The sequence below is a fragment of the Paroedura picta genome, chromosome 2 (assembly GCF_049243985.1).
Source record: "Paroedura picta isolate Pp20150507F chromosome 2, Ppicta_v3.0, whole genome shotgun sequence".
Lineage (NCBI taxonomy): Eukaryota > Metazoa > Chordata > Lepidosauria > Squamata > Gekkonidae > Paroedura > Paroedura picta.
Genome location: NC_135370.1, coordinates 106,239,810 through 106,260,934, shown reverse-complemented (window position 1 = coordinate 106,260,934; position 21,125 = coordinate 106,239,810). Strand labels below are relative to the sequence as shown.

Here is a 21,125-nt window from a genome sequence, read left to right as displayed (position 1 = left end):
TTTGCCAGGTGGCCTGGAGGTGGTCAAATGAGGTCAGCACCTGGTGGCTCCCCCACATAGGTCGCTTTTCATCATGGCAGACTTTAGTAGGCAAAGGGATCTGCTCTCCCGGCTGGGAATGGTGCGGGTCCCAAGGGTGCCTTTGGACTCCGTGGAGTGTTGGTGCAGTCTGCTGACTGCTAGGTCAGGCTCCCTCTCCCATGCTGTGCCAACCCTCCCATGGAGAGGAAATAAAGCTGTGCCCTTGTTTATCCCAACATTGGTGTCGTGTCTTATTCCAAGACATAATGCCCTCCTGCAAGTCAATAAAAATACACATCAAATAATTTATAAATTTGTTTCTTCCTTTAATGAACATTTAATTGATAACAAAATTGGCTTAAAGAACTAAACACCTTTCAGTTCTTCAGTTCAGTTCAATGTTAGAATAAATGAAAAACAGTTGTATGTTACAATCAAACACGAAAACACTGATTGGCAAAGAACTTACAGAGGGTTTATCAACTGCTGCCTCTGTCATCCCCACCAGTGGCCAGGGGTGCCAGCATCCAGGTGGGACCTGGAGAATGAAAGCTCCTCTGCAGACTGCAGAGATCAGTCCCCCTGGAGAAAAGAACTTCTTGGAAGAGAGAAGGGGGGCTGTGTAGCACTCCCCTCTACATACACAGAGAGAGAGGGAGGGGGAGAGAGAGGAAGAACACAGAAGATAAAAGTATTCCTTCCTTTTCAAACAGCAAATCTTATTAATTACACAATCACCTCTCCATGCAGGAAATACTCCAGTGTTTCCCTCCTTGTATTGCTCTGAGACGCCATTGGCCAGAAGGTCCAAATTTAAAGGAAAAGAATCCCATAACAGTCAATGAGCAAGTCAAAACAGACTTATACCATCCTCCTGCAACAACTTCTGCCTGTGCTCTAGCTACATCTCTTTAAGACAAAGGAAATTTGTACAGCTCGGTGTAGTGGTTAAGAACAGTGGCTTCTAATGTGGTGATCTGGATTTGATTCCATGCTCCTCCACATGCTGGGTGACCTTGGGCTAGTTACAGTCCTGTTACAAACTGTTCTCAAAGAGCAGTACCTCAGCCTCAGATACAACACAGAGTATGTGTTGTGGGGAGAGGAAGGGAAGACTATTAAAGGCCACCCTGAGACTCTTTTAGGCAGTAAAAAGCAGGGTACAAAAACCAACTCTTCTTCTACTGGGAAGGTGCTACTTAAGAAACAGTTTCTCACCTCCTCTGCATGACCCATGGAGTTTCCATGCCATTGGTCTCAAATTTGCTTTGTTGTGATGGTCTTGGAAAGACTGCAGCAATAAAGTGGTAGCCATATGGAAAGAGAAAGTTTATATCTTCCCAGTCCCACCCATATAAGCATTATTTTCCCTGCTGCCATTGCCTGTAATGGCTACCCCCAGAGCCACAGTTACCAGAAGTCCCGGTTTTGGCAGAACCGTCCCAAAATTAAAGGATTTTTCCTGTGTCCCTCGTCATTTTTAAAATGTCCTGATGTTTTTTTTGGCTAGATTTTTTGTGCTCTATGAGAATAAAAGACTGGTTTTCCCATAACCCTGTGTAGGAGGGCAGGGGGTGCTGTTCAAAACCCTCCCCCCATGCGGTTCCTGCCGGCATCGCTCCCTGGACATGAGAATGTTGCTGAGTGTGTGTTCCTGCCCCACCCCCATGTCTCTTTCAGCCCTGGCGGGCTCCTCCAGATACCCCCTCTCTGTCCGTCCCAGCAGGATGGAGATCTAAGTGAGTAGGATAAAGGGAGGTAAACTCACGCCGGAGTTCAGTTGTTTCTGGCTCCGCATTCCTTTTTGGAGGTTCGGGGTGTCTTCCACCCCCTCCAATGACCCCCAGGCTTGCTTTCCTCTCCTGGTCACGTTGAGGGAGGCTGGAGGGAAGGATTGCACCAGCCAAGGCAAGGCAAGGCTGCTGCCCCATCCACCGTGATGCAGCCCACCCACACGGGGCCCTGAGATGCCGACGCTGCCACTGAGCGCAGCCCATCCCCATGGCTCCACCCAGCCGCCCCACGACAACAAGGATGCCATGGCTTGTGTGCCACCGCCTCCTTCTCTTCCTTGTCGTCCTCATCCTGGTCGCCTGCCACCGCTGCAACGCTCGGGGGGCAATGGTGAGCCTCTAAATCTGGTCAGTTTACCCAAAACATTGGCAGAGTGAAGGAGGAGAGTGCAAAAAGTGGGCTTGAAACTCAACATCAAGAAAACAAAGATCATGGCATCCAACCCTCTCAATTCCTTGCAAATAGATGGGGAAGAAATTGAGGTAGTGACAGATTTTATTTTCCTGGGCTCCAAGATCACTGCAGATGGGGACTGCAGCTAAGAAATTAAAAGACACTTGCTCCTGGGAAGGAAAGCTATGGCAAATCTAGACAGCATCCTAAAAAGCAGAGACATCACCCTGCCACAAAAGTGCGTTTAGTCAAGGCTATGGTTTTCTCAGTTGCAATGTATGGCTGTGAAAGTTGGATCATAAGGAAGGCCGAGCATCAAAAAATTGAGGCTTTTGAACTTTGGTGCTGGAGAAGACTCTTGCGAGTCCTTTGGACTGCAAGGCGAACAAACCGGTCAGTTCTAGAGGAGATCAGCCCTGACTGCTCCTTAGAAGGCCAGATCCTGAAGATGAAACTCAAATACTTTTGGCCATCTTATGAGAAGGAAAGACTCCCTGGAGAAGAGCCTAATGCTGGGAGCGATCGAGGGCAAAAGAAGAAGGGGACGACAGAGAATGAGGTGGCTGGATGGAGTCACTGAAGCAGTTGGTGCAAATTTAAATGAACTTCAAGGAATGGTAGACAAGAAGGCCTGGAGGATAATTGTCCATGGGGTCACGATGGGTCAGACACGACTTAGCGCCTAACAACAACAAAAATCTAACACCTTAAAGACTTTGTTAATATATTGTAATTAATGGGGAATGTCCAACTTGCTTGCTGCAGAATGTTACTTACAAACGGTAGTGAGATATAACCCATATTCACCAGCCAATAAAGCACAATTAAATGGTCCACTCAAGAGGTAAAAACCTAGTACAAATCTCTGATCTGGAAATAAAAGTTGCAATTTAGTTCACAGTATGCATTTTTCAGTTCAGTGACAGAAGCAGTGGAAGTTACTAGTGCCCTACTTGATCCTGGAGAACCTAGCCACAGTGATTCATGCAACAGTGATTTCTAGATTTGACTACTATAACTCGCTGTACATGGGCCTACCCCTGACCTTGACCCAGAAACTGCAGCTGTGCAGGTCCTCACTAGGACACTGTGGAGGACCCATATTTGACCAGTCCAGATCAAATTAAAGGTGTTGGTTTCTGGCCTCTATCTATGGGGCTGCCTCTCCCAATATACTCCTAGACAAACTCTAAGATCTACAAAAGTGAATATGCTTATGGCCACTGACCATAAGGGTATGAGAAGCCTGGGAAATTAATTCTTAGTGAATGAGATCCTCCTGTGGATGCAGCCTTGGACTCAATTTGCCACCACAGAAAGAATTCTCTTCTCATTATAAAATTAATTCAGTGAGTGAAAATGAATGTTCCTTTTGAAGTTATAAATAAATGTCTTCTGTGCCAACTGCTCTGCCACCAAGTTGTCTGGATTTTTTCCCTAAAGGTTGGCCACTGCTTTGCAATTCCTTGGTTCAGTTTGATATATTTTGTTCCATGCAGGAAGTCTAAAAATAAGATTCTGTCTCCATACTTGGGTTAATGTACGATTTTTCATCTGGATCATAACCAGGAATATAGTTCGGTATGTCCTTATCCAGTCCATTCTTGAACACATCATTCCGTTCTGTCTTCCTTGCATCACCTTTGTGAATATCTTTTGTTGATCCCTCCTGAGGAATAATAATATATATATAAATAAATAAATAAATAAATTACTAGTTCCTATTAAAAAAAAGAAATAGTTCCTATTGATGCATGTCATGGAATAAAGTTCAAAAACTCTTTTCTGTGTTTCCTCCCTTCTTTAGATGCTTGAGCATTCAGGCCATGAGGGCCCTTATTCTTACACCAGAACCTTGTTAGAAAACTGGCTCATATCATTGTGCGTAATTACCCATGAGGTTCCTTCCAACTCTATGATTCTATGATTCTATGAAATACAGCTTAATTTTATTGCATTAAAAACACATGGGACCATCCATTAATTCATTCACCACACTGAAGGACCTCACTCTCAGCCAGAATCCATTAAATGGCTGATGCCACATTTTAAAAATAGAAAACACCAGTGATTGGTCAGTTTTCTTGCTATGCTGAGAAGCCACTATACAGCAGGATGGGAATAGACATTAAAGAATCTTCCCATGCAGTCAGAGCCAGTCATGTGATGAATGAAACTGACATGTCTGCCCTTCATTCATATGGAGCTGGTTGCTTATGGATAAGTAGGAATTTATTTGGATCTTGTCAGAAAGGTTAGAAGTAATTTTACCAAGTCTCCGCTGCTATGGATTTTTTTTGAAGATAAATAGGCCTGTTTTGCTAAGCTGTGGTCTATCTAAGAGTAGGCAGATATAGTGTACATTAGGTATGTCAATCTAATCATATTGGCAAGCATTCCAAGGCATCTATGGTGGAGCTAACCAAATCAGAATTTGCCCAATTTGTCCAATGACAAATTCAAGTGCCTGCTAAGGAATCTGCTTGTATATCATTAACTGTACCAAGACAATTAACAACATAGTGTGATGCTGTTGATGAGCAGCATCTCAGATCTTTTCTGTAGGCAAGGACAAGTTAGGTATGGGTATAGAATCATTTCAAACTTTGACCCATTGTGGTTTTGCTCAAACACTGATAAACCCATTGACTTGTCTATTGAGGAACTAAAAATGCCCACACTTCTAACCACCCTCCCTATGGGCCAAGGAGAACCACAAGCCATACCCACCTGCCACCATAGCTGCTGGGAGGACCTGCTGATGACTCCAAGTGCTGCACTACAAGAGTTGCCATGGTGTGGAGGGGTGCTGCTACCAAATCCCAACCTCCCATACTCAGGGCTGGCAGGGTCAGCCATGGGGGCCTGCCACCAACTCACTGCTTCCTGTTATGAGAATTGGTGGTCAGAGCTGTGCTGTGGAGCCAAGGACAATGGTGAGGTGCCCCCATCACTTTTCCTCAGCTCCATACCATGGCTCCGGTCAGAGCCACACTGTGGAGCTGAGGGAAAGCAGTGGGGTGTCCCTGCTGCTTTCCCTCAACTCTGCACTGCAATTCCTGTCACAGCTGCACTTTGGAGTCCAGGGATAGTGGTGTGAATAAATAGCACTTATTTTCTTAGTAGACCTCCTTAGGATTGTTCTCTGTGGAAGGTGGACAGACTGTATTCATAGCTTTATTTTGCCTAAGCACGAACCGTGTTGAAAATCTGTTTTTATTACTGTTTTGTATACATGATAATCATCAACCTACTTGGCGTACCTTTCAGTAATTCAAATGCCTTGGTAAAACTGCATGATATGACTAGAAAAGGATGTTCTGAATGGATCCTTATGTTTATAGGTACAAAGGCCAAAGTTGCTAGTAGGCATGTGAAAAGAGAAGAAGGTTTGACCATTATAGAATCATAGAATCATAGAGTTGGAAGGGGCCATACAGGCCATCTAATCTAACCGCTGCTCTACCCAGGATCAGCCCTAAGCATCCTAATGTTCAGTTTGGACTAAATTGATTTGGACTGAACCAATGCATCCAATTCACCATAGTGCAGTTTTGATTCAGCTGAATCTATTTGGATGTGGCAAATCAATTTAGCACCATTCAAGTCTAGAGGATTTTCCCATTTCCATCTTTTCTGGGCTGAGGTGGGAGGATTGAGGAAGAGGTACCAAACTTGTAGTGTATCTGTAGAGCCTTTCCTCAAAAGAACCACCAACTTCCCCCTCCCAACAACCAAGGGTTTCAATCCAACCTCCATTATTTCCTATGGTGAAAACAGACCAGAGAATCTGGGAGTCTTTTTATCATGGGAAATAAGGGAGATTAGATGGGACACCCCTTTCAGGTGCCCCTAGAATTGGACTTCCTGATCCTATCTTTTGAACAGGGGTGTTTTTTTTTTTTTTAGGAGATGATCCTGCAAGTTGGTCCTCTACTTCAACGCCCCTCCTTGAGTATGGGAAAGATAAAAAGTAGGACTCCCCCCTTTTTTTCACTATCTGTTTAAGAGAACCAGCTTGGTGCAATGGTTAAGAATGTCAGCTTCTAATCTGGGGATCTGGGTTTGATTCCCTGCTCCTCCACATGCAGCCAGCTGGGTGACCTTGAGCTTTTCACAGCCCTGTTAGATGCTGTTCTCTCACAGCAGCCTCTCTCAGAGCTCTCTGAGCCTCACCTACCTCACAGGGTATCTGTTGTGAGGAGAAGAAGGGAAGATGATGGTAAGTTGCTTTGAGACTCCTTCAGGCAGTGAAAAGCATGGTATAAAATCCTTCTTCTTAAATGGCCACTTACTTAGATTGCCAAATTGCACTGAATCATGTTTCAGTTATTTGAGCAAGGTTAATTCAGCCATTTTGTGATTTGATTTAGCCGATTCATGCCTGAAACAAGGGCTGATCTGGGTAGTCTGTAGCCGGATCAAATCACATGTGCCGATCTCAAAGAATTATGAACAATCTGCACGGTCCTATAGTTCCTGGAACTGTTCATAAATTTTGTGTTAGATTTAACAATGAGGCACCATTGGGAACATGTTCACAGAATCACAGAATCATAGAGCTGGAAGGGACCATACAGGCCATCTAGCCCAACCCCTGCTCAACACAGGATCAGCCCAAAGCATCCTTAAGCATCCAAGAAAAGTGTGTATCCAATCTTTGCTTGAAGACTGCCAGTGTTCTGATGGTGATTGCTGTTGCAGAAGGAAATAGTCACTGCAGATACAGTCACTATTTAGAATTGAGAGCCCATATTTTACATACATTCTGAATCCATTCACATACCTCCCATCAGCACATAACACTGCTTTACATCACTGGTCTTCACTCTCTGGAAGATGATCTTCAGGCTATCAAATAGAGTCACTTCTGATCCTTTATGCCAGAGATGCCTAGGATTGAGTCTGGGTCCTTCTACATGCAGGTCAGCTGAACACAGCCACAGCCCCACCCGCATGAGTAATGTTTTAAGATCAACTCACGTGAACTGTTTTTTTAGCATGATCCACTCTGCACCAGCACAATGTTTTGCATTTATGAGACCAAAAGCAAAACATATTGCAGACAGGGCGAATTAAAAGTGCATTAATATCTTCGCCTTTAGTGGGCCCTAGACAGAATAAGATAAAAGTCAATTATAAACTTCTGGGGTAGTGAATCAAGTACATAAAAAAACCCTTTTATTTATTGGTAATGATTTAAATTTTACATTAGATTTAATAAACCTGGCAAGAAGACCACAATTCCACCAAAGGCATAGTCTAAGTCTGACCCAAATCCTTAGCCCCAGTTTTTCATCACAGACAATTGTCTACTCTGCAACAGCCCTGGATTTTTTTTCTCAAATGAATCATTCATATAAAGTTTTCAGTTCATTATTCTTGGCTGCAGTCCTGTAGAGGTGCAGAAAGTAGCACAAGTGAATCTCAGACATGCATAACTTCTGCTGAGGGGTTCTCTCCAAGTGAAGATCTTTGCTCATGTATGGTCACTATGCTTTATTCCATGCTTTAGCTATAAGCATAGGAAACTGTACCAAAGAGATGCCACTTAAACTCAAATTACCCTGCATTTTCCAAATTCCGTTACAAATTTTATAATAGAAGACATATCTTTTGCAAAAATGTGATTCCAAGCAATGCACAGGATGACAAACAGAACAAACCTGTCACAAAACTTATCAGAAGCCCTGTAATAAGGCATCCAAGACACCCAACAGCACTGTAGTAAAGGTATGACAAAGAATACCAGGAATCTGCCAATGGAGGCCTAGGATGACAAAACAATGGGGCAAGAAGTCAATCATTTCTGATCATATATACATAGCATATTTAAAGAAGAGCTGGTTTTTATATCAAGTATAATATAAGAGGCTTTGATTTGTATGTGTGTGTGTTTTTTTGGTACACTAAACATCACCTTATAAAAGATAGAGCAGATGGAAAGAGAATTAGCAAATAATAACTGAAAATAGCTATGCTAAAATGTCATAACTTATAAAAGGTGTGAGGAAGATAATCATAGAATCATAGAGTTGGAAGGGAACATATAGCCCATCTAGTCCAACCACCTGCTCAATGCAGGATCACCTTAAAGCAGTGGTCCCCAAACCCCAGTCCGGAGACCAGGACCGGTCTATGGATCAGTCCGTACCGGGCCACGGTTTCTCCTCATCCTTCTCCCTGGCTGCTGCCTCAGGGGCTGCCCTGCCACTCTGCTGCCGGGCTCACCTTTGGTGCTCTCTAGCAGCTGCCATGGCTGGGCCACCCCCTCGGCGTGACACTGCGCAGCTGCTGATGGCAGCACCTCCAGCGGGTGGTGGGAAGTCAGCGGCGCCCGCGGGAAAGCAAGTGGAACTGGGGCTCAGGCGGCAGCATCATCCCTCGGCAAAAGCCTACCTCCCCCCCCTCCCAAGGCCTCAGTAAAATTGTCAAGCGTTGACCAGTCCCCGGCGATAAAAAGGTTGGGGACTACTGCCTTAAAGCATCCATGAAAAGTATCTGTCCAGCCACTGCTTAAAGAGCACCAGTGAAGGGGAGCTCACCACCTCCTTATGCAGCCCCAGTTTTTCCACTGCTGAACTACTCTGACTGTGAATTTTTCCTCCCTGATACCCAATCAGTACAATTCTACACATAGTTTAAAGCCAATACTGCAGGTCCTACCTTCTGCTGCCAACAGGATTTGCTCACTCCCCTTCTCTAAGTGACAATCTTTCAAATTCTTAAAGAGAGCTATCAAGTTTCCTCCCAACTTTCTCTTCTCCAGGCTGAACATTCCCAAGTCCCTTGGCCTTTCCTTATAGGGCTTGGTCCCCAGGCTCCAGATCATCCTCATAATGGTACCTGAAAGGTGGCAATGTAGGAGTTACTGTAGCTATCACCCCCGTATTATTGACCACGCACTCGGATGTTGAGAGATACAGTGGAAGGGCTTTGGATGATGGAGCAGGGTAAACAAAAGCTCCAATGCCAATCCAAAATGCCAAAGCGATTCCTGTCAGGAGACCTGCAAGAGCACCCTGAGGGGAAAAAAAAGAAACTTAGAAAACTAAATGTGTGCATACTTCAAGAAAGCCTGCGATTTGTAAGTATGGAGAAATGCTGAGATTAACATAAACACACCTTCTCATACAGCTGAAGGAAGCTTCCAATTCCATACAATATACTAAAACCCCATTAGCCTCCCTTCCAATGAAAAAATTATCAGCTAAGACCCTCATTAAAACCCCTACCAAATAAAATCACTTTATAGAACTTTCTAAAATCTTTTAAGGATATCCCCCAATCATCTCTATAAGGTTGAATCCACTATTGGAAAAGACCAGGCTCTACTCTTGTAGATGCCAAGTGTAACCCAGGAAATAACCAGAAGGTAACAATTAGGGTTGTCCAAAAATATCAGTATTCTTCAGGTCCTAGTATAGTCTATGAATTCGTACTTCTTGCAGCAGAGCCCTGTACATACCTATACGTTCCTTGGGGTAGCTGCCTTTCAGGGATTGCTTTGGCTGCATGGGGAAGGGAGAGTATTTTTCTACAAATACATTCTAGTTATTTGGCACAACTCTTATGTATTTATGTAGCAATTAAAAGATGTCTTGATTACGGTACCCAACAAAATCATGCCATAGATGGTTTGCTGTGTTTTACAGTTGATAATGAGTATCATGCATGGACTCTTACAAAGAGGTGGTAGTTATTACTAACCTTCCAGTTGGTCCAAGGAAAAACAATTCCCAGTGTAAATAATCCCAACATAGGTCCACCACACATCCCATGAATGCTAAGTGAAGCCTATTAAAATGAAACATAGGAGATACTTTAGAAAGTATACATTATCATCCAGTGTCTCTACTGCCTCTTCCTTAATGGCTCTTTCAGCTGCTCACATCAGAGAACACAAAGTTCTTATTTCTTCTTTGTGTATCATTTCTTAACTGATTATGAAGTGCCCTCTGTTTTAATACATTTCAGAAGATCCTGTAAGTAAAACAAGCAGCCTTTAGAAGCACTGCTTTGATTTTCTAGGTTGAGTAATGCCCAGAAATCTTTCTTGTATACTTCAAGAATTAAAAACAGCTTTTTAGCTTACACATGTGGTCAAATGTTCTGACTAATCCCTAATGAACCTGAACCCTGTTTTGTGATAGAAGTCCTCTCCAATTACACATTTTGGGAGGCAGAAAGTACAGATAAGTGGCTCTACAACTTTTTTGGTTCAGGTCAATATTACCTGTACATTAATTAAAATGTCTCCAAAGAACAGCCACTTAACACTTACAGTTTAAAAGGGTGCCAGGTGCATAGCACCATCTGTCCATGACAACCATATTTTCATAGCACCAGGAGCCTCATTGTGCCTGATTCTGAGAATGGCAATGGCTGGCAAGAAAGGAAGGAAGCCTCCGTTTACCTGCCTGGAGCTGTGCTAGGTTCCCTACAGGGAGTACGGATGGGAGGGAGGGGAAAGAAACACCATCAGGCCCAACCGTAGTGGTGATGGCAGGGGGTAGGAAGAGAAATAAAAGGAGATGGGGCAGAGAGGAAGAGAGAGCAATGTGGTAGGGACAAGGAAGAGAGTGATGCAGCTGGAGAAAGGCAGGATATAAATAAAGACATGTGTATGATGTGGGGCAGATAAAAAGAAGATATGAAAGAGAGTAGTGAGCATGGAAAGCTGAACATGTGGGGGTGCTTGGGATGAAGGAAAGAGGAAACAGTATGGGAAGGGAATGCAGGAGAAAGTGAGGGGCCCCACACACACACACATGCACAAGCCCTTGCAGATTCCCTCCAGTACTACAGCTGAAGACAGAATAGGCAAATACATTTGGGTTGGCTGTTGAGTGAGAAAGACAGAAGGGACTAGGAAAAGGAGGGGGCTTTGGGGGCTTTCTGGGAAGGGAGGGGAAAGGAAATGCTTCATGCGACTCTTTGTGTGTCCTTGCCTATAAAGATGTTGATTTTTTGAACTGGGAATTTTTTTTGTTCAAAATAACAGAATCTTCCAGGGGGTTCTATTTTAAGTGCTGCCCAGGAAGATCTCTGGGTGGGGATCTTTTCTTACTTACTTCATTAATATACTGTCTTTATTCCAGCTTGAACTAAAAGCAACTTATATCCTTCATTTCATCCTCACAACAGCTCTGACAGATTAGGCTGAGAGTATGTGACAGGCCCAAGGTCACCCAGCAAGCTTCCATGGCAGAGTAGGAGCTCTAGCCTCTGCTACTATTCTAACACTAGGATTAGCCTCTTGGTTCATATCTCTAGGGTTCCCATTTGTTTCCCGTATCTTGAACATACGAAAAATGGAAGCAAGCTTAATGGAATTGATTTTATGATAATGTCCTTGCTGTGTATTTTCTTAGTAACTAAGGAACAATGTAGCATTTATTCTTTATGAGGAAAAAAAGGAAAAGAAGCAGAAGAGAAGTGCCCCTTAACAAGCAAGCTCAATGGTTTCTTTATGTGAGCAGATGCTTCTCAATCTCTTCTATGACTAGAGAAAATTGCCATATGCAAAGAACTTGCCCACTACCCTTGATGTAGACCTCTTATTCAAGAAAAGAAACTGTCACACCCTTGCATATACAGACCTCCTGGGTCATGCCTTCAGATCTGTAGTTACCTGTACAACGCCACCCATAAGCGATGCTGCTACAGCCATCGATGTACATACTATACCAAACACAATACCTGAAAAAAGAGTTGTTAACTATCAATGGCTGCTTCAAACATTTAGAGGTTATTCAATTTAGGAAAAAGAAGACTTGAGGGGGACATGATAGAAGTTTATTAAATTATGCATGGGGCAGATAGAGTGAGTAGAGAGACCATTTTTCCCTTTTGGAAAAGAGGGATCTTGAAACAGCCCAATGAAGCTGAAGAACAACACATTTGGGACATACAAAAGGAAGTACTTTATCCAGAGAGTGATTAAAATGTGGGATTCATCATCAGAGGATGCAATGATGTGACCACAAGTATAAGTGGCTTTAAATCAGAATTAGAGAAATTCATTAAAGATAGGTTTATCAGTGGTTACTACACATAGTGACTAAGGAAATCTTTCAAAGGCAAAGTGTCAGCACGCAATACTGGAAGAAGACCTTGGCTTCTATCCCCTGTTGTTGGCCCTTCAGAATAATTGGATGGTCATTGTGTGAGATAGGATACTAGTCTAGACAGATTAATGGACTGATCCAGCAAGGTTTTTCTTATGTTTTATGTAGGAAGAGAAATAAAGGAGAAATAAATAATTTATCTGAATAATTAGGTAAACTAGGCGCATGACTGTATTAATAGGATCTGTTGCTTCAAAACTAAGGTTAATAAAGTTGGCTGAACAGATTAAATGACAAAAGAGACACACATGTGCAGTCATCTGGTCAAGTGTTCAGTGTCATCTGTTACCATTAAGAAATCTAAGAAGATGTACATGATTTCTACCAATCAGATTTCAGTTGGCTTCAGTGGAAGTACCAGTTTCCCAGTAGATTTCATTTTGGGCTTTTACAATTAAGAAGAACCAAGTCAGTCTACTGTACCTACATAAACCTTTGCTGACCCAAGTGCTCAATTTTTCAGAGAGATTTGGTGAACAGTTCTTGATAAAATCTTCAAATGTTACAGTTGCCAAAGCATTTATGCTTGCTGCCACTGTGCTGTAAAAATAAACACAATCAGTGTAAGAATCATTGGTGGGTCATTATAGGTCCCAAGATGGGTTGCATTAATCAAAACATAACATATAAATTGTTGCAATGACTGGACTCTAAAAGAAGATTGAGCCTGGCTGAATGATAGTGATGTTTTGGTGAGAGGTGGGCTCAGCAGGATACTTCAAACTCATAGCATACATCTTTCAGAGCCAGCTGTTGGTAGTGCATTCATAGATTTATACAGTAAGTTTATATGGGAGTAGACAGTCCTTAAAGCATTCTGCCCCTAAGCTATATAGGTTTTAAAAGTCAAATTAAGCATGAAAGCAAAATGGGAGATAGTGTAGATGGAACAAGATCGGAGTGATATTTTCCCTATGATCCACTCCACTTAACTTGCAATCGGCACCATTTTGCACCAACTGTAGGTTCTAGACAGTCTTCAAGGATAGCCCTGCACACTGCACATTGCAGTAATCTAATCTATATATCGCCAGGGCGTGCACTACTGTGGTAAGATCTTTCTCAGATTGGGACACAGCCGGCCCACCAGCTGAAGCTTGTGAAAGGCACCCCTATTCCCTGCTGCCACCTGTTTATCCAGCAAGGGGTCTGAGTCCAGCAGCATCCCTAAACTGCAAACCTACTCCTTTAGGCAAAGCACAACTCCATTGGTCACATCCATCTCATGAGCTTCCCCTTTATCAGAGGCATATCCTTTCTTCTAAGGCTATAGGAGGGTGAACCTTGTCTACTGGAGTGCCTCATTTATGCAACTGCCTCCACAGAATAATCTTCCGTTCATCAAAGGTGGAGTAGTCTCTTTGGGCACTTAGAGATGTTTTAGCTTAGTTGTGTCATGTGGTGGTAGCAGCAGTAACTGTGTTTGTTCTTATCATGTAATCTATCTAATCTGTTATAATTTGACATTTTTTTCCACTGCTTAAAATGGGATTTGTTTCATAATGAACTTTCAACAGCTGCGAACCATTTTACCATTCAAATATTTTTTGTGCTGCTAATTTGAGTCTCTATTTCCCACTGCTTTTTGTAACTCTGCTGGTTTTATTTGTTTTTATTGTGATTTGTTTTAAATTTTGGATGTACTTCTTGAAAAACTCCACTGTGTGGATTCAAAACTATTATAAAAAATACATCAAATGGGAAAGTTATTTTATTGGAATCAGTATCTACATGCAGTACCTTATATACCATACCGGCCTCTTTCACTCATTTATTTTTTCTACTAGTTCTTTTAACATTTTACTCTCCATAAGCCCATGCCTGATGTGAGAGATCTAGAGAGCAATAAAAGAAAACAACACATTTGCCTGCAACTGGGAATTTGCTCTTTAGTGTCTTCCTACACTTTCTGACACTAGAGTTGGTGTTGTTTCTTAATTCCAATTGGCTTTTGCATGGCATTTTATTTCCATCGATTATACTGTCTGGAATTTCCCCCCTCCTAATTAGTATAGGAAGCTATGGGAACATTATCTTCCATCGCCTACCACAGGGATTTTTCCAGAATGAATACAGAAAGACAAAGCACTGCAGCATTTTGTTGCAGGGATAAAGGAGAAAGAAATTATGCAGCATTTTTCAAGAACAGCATTCCCAACAGCATCCAGTTCTCCTGTGATGCTCTCTTTGATTTTCCTCCACGAGGAAAGCTTAGCAGAGCAGGCTAGAGCTAACCCAATTAAACACAGACCTGAGTGTTCCACTGAATGCACATGCAACAAATAATCCTGGAACTCCAGGGGCTGAGGAAAAGATGATCATAACAAAATATGGCATTAGCTGTGGGGGGAGAAAAGAAAGATTAAGACAGTTGCCTCAGTCAGCGGAACTTCAATATGCACCCTGCCTGATTCTGTATGAATGAGAACACTTCTATGGAAGTCCTCACACTAAAACACTCAGCCAGAATATGCATTTGTTTCACAGAATGTAAGCCGTGACTTCTTCGGGTATTTGTTGCACGATTCTGAGGGCTCTCAAGCAGGATATGCTCAGTAGACTTCCTCAACTTGGGAGAGGTGGGTCTGTATATTGAGAATTATCTTATGTGGCTTCTATCCTTCTTGCGTGTTTTACACAAGGTTAGAATGATGGTACTATGGCACCTGTGAGGTCTTTTCTTTTTAGGGGTCTTTGGAAAGTATCTTTCTTTACCATCCTCTGGAACTGGCCTCAACCAGAGTTTTTGTGGGAATTAGAAATAACTGTATGTGTCGCAGCATGATACTGTGGTGACTGACTCAGAGTTGCCTAAAGGAAGCCAGGGTTCAGAGGGAGGAAACAAAAGAAAATATCTGCGATATTAACTATAAATAGTTCCATTACTTCAGGTATTAAGTTGTTGAGATGGTCACCTTATTTCACCTTATCCCAGATTACTGATTTTTTTTTTCAAGGGCCTCAGTTAAAAGCTATGAATCTGCTCAGTTAGGTACTGGCTATGGGAGGAAATGGAGTGATGTATTCAGTTTTCCCATGCAGGAAATAAATCAGACATCCAGTTATCTGGCAAAAGATTACACCCTGAAGATCTTGTTGGTCTCTAAGGTGTTACTAGACTCAAATCTGGCTGTTCTCCTAGCACAGCATCTCAGTCTTTCTGTTGCTACATATATGTATGCCCTGTGATTGAGGAGAATGACACAAAGTACTCTGGCAGGTGCCCTGTATCAGACAGGTGGGTGAAGAAAGATACTAAAAACAAGATTATATATTAATTATATATTAATTCTGAAAAAATATTTTATGGGCATTTACTATAGTTATTTTTATTTTATACCTTACAGTAACTATATATCAACACTCTTTAGCATGCAGGCTCAGTATATAGGCCAAGTTACACCATTCCAAGACCATGGAGTTCCATGGGCGTAGAGGGGTGTACTGCTTAGGGTGGCACTGAGAATTATTAGCTTCTTAGCTTTAAAATGGCACAGGGGGACATAGCACTCATCCTGTTTTCCATTTTTTCCTCAAAGGTCAAGAGAAAAGATTAATGAATGTCATACTTGTCTACAGCAGCCATCACTGTACTGCTTCTGAGACACTTGTGCCTAGCACACAGAAATGGCAGGAAAGCTGGCCTATTTGCTGCTCACATTCTGCATTTCACCCTTTTGTCCATCCAGCATTCAGCTGGATACTGCATCTGAATATGGGAAATCTGCTCGTGATACACATAAGCCTTTTCCTAACCAATGTAGCTACATTATGTCATTGTACAAACAATAAAAACGCTTTCTCTTAACATGATGGGTGTTTATCTACCTGATCAGGTGCTGAAATGAAACCAGCAGTCCAAGGATCACAGTTCCTAAAATGGGAAAACATCACCAAACCAGAAAAGACTGCACACACCAGGATGACCCACAGCCCTACTAAATTAAAATACAGAGCACTAGAAAGAAAAGAAGAGAAAAATGCTATTTAGGAATAATGCCACAACACATATATTTCCTTTGCTGTTTTCAGGTTGCATCAAAAAGGCTGCTAAAGATGATTGTCAAAGAGTGGCGCTACACTTCTGGCTGAAATTATGTTTATCCCTAGTCCATGGGTGATAAAGGGGACACATACAGTATAACCAGCAGATGCTAATGTCTAAACATTGGTGCCTGTGTGTCATGAAGCCACAACACACTCGGGTCTTTCTGACATGCCTACACAGTCCTTTAGGCTGTCTATGGTCCACATTAGGGTTTGGATTCTAAGCAGCAGGAGCAGAGCTGTTGCTGAAGGGCAGCCCATTTCCCACTCCTCTACTGATCCTTTCCTTACCACCCAAAATTCTGCCTTTGCAATTCAATGGACTCCAAGAAGGGGGAAATGGGAAGTCTGCAGCAAAGAGGGGAATGACCAAAAAAGGTCCTTTCCTCCTCTGCAGACAGAAGAACTGCTGCTGCAGCTGCTGTATTGACAGAGTGGCACTATTGCCGGACACATCTGTGGAAAACCTGGGATCTTATAGCAAAAATATTTGTTGCATAAAATGTGAACTTGCACAAAGGGGGGAAATCATTATTATACATGTCTCCATCTATGAATCTTATTACATTGTGTGTTTAGGTTTTTTTACTTGCTAAATTTGCAGTCATTGGATCACTTTATTCAGAGTAATAGGGTTGGATACAAAGTACCCTTGTGCAAGAGGAAGTGACTTCTGCTCATGCAATGAATAATCTACAGTTTCTGCTGATTTTGCAATGAAGAAGCATCCCCCTATATTGTGCCCATCATCATTCTCAAGGGTCCTTGACCTCCAAGAGCAGGTTTTGGGTAATAAATATAGCTAATAGGCAATAGGTCATGTTGGAAAAAATGATTTGAGGTTCACAGACTAAGGTCTATGTTGACTTACTTAGGAGACATCTACTAAAATACGCCTGATTATTTTATTTCACAATCCTCACATTATGAATTTTCTGTGAAATTACTTATGCCACACAAATAAGAACAGATGACACCAATTTTTACATATGTAAACAGATATAAGTGCCAATGCAGAATAAAATCCATTGATTACGTACAGTTTGGCTTGCTTTTCTGATTTGCAGGAAATACATCTTTGTATTGTGGACTGATTAACTCCATAAATACCTAACCATGTAAATGTCCCTCCTATTGCAATTGTCCAAAATGTGTGTCTTCTGAGGGGATCAATATCAAAGCTGCAGAACCAAGAAACATCAGAGTTAATTAATTTACTTTCTGTTTCTTTAACCTTTATTTGCTTAGGCTGCAATTTTGTATGTTCAGCTAGCTACTTAAAACCTATTGACTTTGGTAATGCTTTGTTTATATAAGATTTTAGTCTCAGGATACCAGCAGCAATACCAACAGATCTAAATCTTCCCTGCATTTAGTTCTTCAAAAGGCAAGACATGAACTTACATTTCATTTCTCATATAATTTAAATATAGTACTTTGTAGATATATCACTCAAATTACTACCTAGGAAAAGAGTACTAAACACTTTTTCAAGTAGCCCTATCCACATGTTACAGTAAATATGTGCACTTGTTTGTACAAGTATATGCCTATTTGAAAGCAACAACACATGTTCACTTGACAAAACCAGTGACCAGTACCTGGATTAATGCAGGGTTTCTGTAACACATTCCACAGTACATGCATTGACTGTAATATAAGAATTAATCAACAAATGTATAAAGAACTATGTGCATTCCCTGAACCTGATTGTGAAATAGACATGCATGTGATTCCATACTACCTGATATTTGGGCTTAGCTCAAAGCCTAAGTGTTTGTATCTATCTATGTTTTTTATAAAGCAATATTATAAACAGCTCATAAATAATCTAAACTTGTTCACCTCTATTACTTTATGGCTTCATTTCTAAGCAAATTTACTTCAGACAAAAGTATCATTAAACTCAGTGGAAACTGAACATGCAGAAGGGTAGGCAGCATGAATTGTGACTGAAATAGCAGCCAAAACCATAAAAACAAAAATATTACATTGGATAACATGTGATTGCTAGAGGCTTCCAAGTTACCTTGAAGAAAAAAAATAAAGGCACCACCCCTACAATACAGCCCATGTTTGTCAGATCTACTACTATGGAGGATTATTAGTAGGCATGGCCTAAAAATTTAGAACAGGAAATCAGGATGGACTCTTCCAATAGGAGGGCCAAATTTTCAGCCATGGCAAGCAAAGCCCAAACCCTGCTGAGGCACCTTGCATCAACAGACATGTCCGGAAGCCAAAGTAGAATATGTATTTGAACAATGGGAGCAAAGAGATCCAACTCATCCTGTCTCATATTAAAAAGATTAAAAAGAGAGCCATTTAATTTTTAATGAACAAGGTCTATCATTATGAGCCATTCTACTTACTCAAATACAGTGAGGCGTGATCCATTCATGGCGGTCTCCCAGATTTTTTTAGGCCCACCATTCTGAAGAGTTCCTTGAATCAAAACGGTTAAGAAACCAGTCAGCATGACGACCAGTTGAAAGGCATCCGTCCAGACCACAGCTTTTAATCCTCCCTAAAATAGACGGAACACATATATAGGTCATGTTGAGTCAGAATTTAAATCATAGAAAAATATTACCATGCCATATATGACACACATGTTTATGCCCAAAAGCATATGATGCACTGGGATGCTGGGATGAATGTTCTCGAGTTACAGTTTCCACTGTGAAAGTTTTCATTTGGGAGATATGAAAAAAATCTGCAAAATAACCTTCTTTCCACTTTTTTCACATTTTTCCAATCTGTTCAAAAACCCTATTCTCACAATCTGATATTGTTTTGATGATGGAACTCTATACCTGATAGCAAAACAACAGACATTGCCTGCTTTGTTATCCTGGCTTTACTGCCAGGTAATGCTGTGCAACAATACCCTAGTCCCATTCCAGCATCTGTTTCCATAGCTGCATATGATCAGTTGCTGTAAAGTATAGGTGGGGAGGGGTAGAAATTCAGAAGCATCTCCAAATCCACGTCCTTTAGAAAATATCTGAATACAAATACAAGATCCACATGAGGATGCACATAGCTCATCTGCACTTCATTATTTTCAATATGATGTATATTAGATATACTGCTAAATGATCACCCCCTTCCATATGGTGCCCTGACCCATTAACTCAGGTCTAGTTTATGCAACCTGGGGAATATGCTGATGGGATACTGAAGTGGTAAAATAGAAAGGAAGATACTGTATATTCCTTGCTGTCCTAGTTTTCTGTTTGCAGGGAATTTTTAAAGTAGAGAACATTTTGGAATGTGAACCTTCATTATCCTCTTCCTACAATCCCTTCTGTGACTTCAGACCTACCTCAGTCCCCTGAATATGGAAACTGAGCCAGCATGAGGCTGGATTAGTGCAAGGGAACATTACTCTAGATCCCTTGATAACTGAAACACTCCCCTTCCAAATAGTGGGTTGAATACAGATAGCTTTTTCATTGTGCAAAAAGAGAGGATGAGTTCTTCTTTGACCAACAAAAAGACTACGCTGTACCTGAATAGATAAAAGCCATGTGTAACAGGTGCTCTAATAAAGAGGAAATTGGGCAAGATTGCACCAAGAAGCTGGCTGGATGCCCATTGTTTCATGCTGAGTCAGAAGCACTCCCCTGTGGATTGGGGTTTGCATGGCATCTAGTTTAAAACTGTGCTGTTACAAATTTAAAGTGGCTGAAATTACAAGTTGAAACTGGAGTCCAAAAAATACCAAAGTACATGAGTTCTCAAGGGAACAGAGGAGGCTGATTTCAGTAGGGTCATGTATATGTAATTTACTCATTCTATATTCTTTGGCTCATGTGCATACTCATGTGTGAAGCAGCCACCACAAATTAAATCTTGTATGTGGAACTTTCCTAGTACTGCATAACAAAGTTAAACTTTCAATTATTGGGTGACGTGAACAGCCGTGGGAATGAACTCTTACACAATCAGTATGAGTCCCAATATTGAAAACTGAAATACTTATGTAAAAATGTGTTCTACCCTGAAATTAATGGGAAACCTGGGAGCACAAAAGGTCCATACATTTAGATGTCTTTTTGGCACTTTAACACAACTCATGAGTGAGCATGCAGGCACTACGCCCACTTATTGTTATTGCCAGTTCCCAAGCATAGCCATTACACTCATGCAAAGCATGTGTGCTTAGGCTTCCTCCTCATCATTAGAAAAGAGGAGTACTGCATTGCTTATGGAGGTGGGACCTATACACATGTTCATGAGCCAGCAATCAAAGAGAAGATCCTTGCTGGGAATAGGAATGTGTGGAAATCAATCAAGAGGATATTTAGAATCCTAAAGAGGATTGCCAGATCCCACCTGGCTAGTAGTGGGGGACTTGGGTTGTCAGATCCAGGTTGGGAAACTCCTGTCGATTTGGGGGCTCCGCATGAGATGTACAGGTTCCTCAGTAGAGTACAATGCCATACAGTACAATCTTCAAAGCATCCATTTTCTCCAGCAGAACTGATCTCAATAGACTGGAGATGAGCTGTAATTGTGGGGGATCCCCAAGTCCCCCCTAGAGACTGGTATCTCTAATCCAGCATCATTGTATCTCACTCAAAAATGAAGCCATATATGAATTCTTCAAGCCAAAGCCTTATTTGCTCCCGATACTACTTAGATTTCTGCATTTCAGATTACAAGAGAGGGAGACCATTCGAGATAACAGGTAATGTATTACTCAGAGCTTTTTAATTGTATTGGAAGCCTTCA

The 21,125-nt window shown here is 41.7% G+C and overlaps 1 protein-coding gene across 1 annotated transcript in view; it reads right to left on the bottom strand.

Moving 5' to 3' along the window:
* Window positions 1-323: 323 nt before the first annotated feature.
* SLC5A12 (solute carrier family 5 member 12) overlaps window positions 324-21,125 on the bottom strand; it is a 32,188-nt gene continuing 11,386 nt past the window's right edge. Inside the window, exons 5-15 of the mRNA XM_077321990.1 lie at window positions 18,758-18,912; window positions 17,426-17,566; window positions 16,167-16,296; window positions 14,590-14,678; window positions 12,766-12,878; window positions 11,843-11,910; window positions 9,919-10,005; window positions 9,055-9,230; window positions 7,875-7,978; window positions 7,192-7,319; window positions 324-3,877 (exon numbers count right to left, since the gene is read on the bottom strand). Of these exons, the coding sequence (XP_077178105.1) occupies window positions 3,713-3,877; window positions 7,192-7,319; window positions 7,875-7,978; window positions 9,055-9,230; window positions 9,919-10,005; window positions 11,843-11,910; window positions 12,766-12,878; window positions 14,590-14,678; window positions 16,167-16,296; window positions 17,426-17,566; window positions 18,758-18,912 (1,356 nt within the window). The 3' untranslated portion in view covers window positions 324-3,712. The remainder of the gene's footprint in view (window positions 3,878-7,191; window positions 7,320-7,874; window positions 7,979-9,054; window positions 9,231-9,918; window positions 10,006-11,842; window positions 11,911-12,765; window positions 12,879-14,589; window positions 14,679-16,166; window positions 16,297-17,425; window positions 17,567-18,757; window positions 18,913-21,125) is intronic.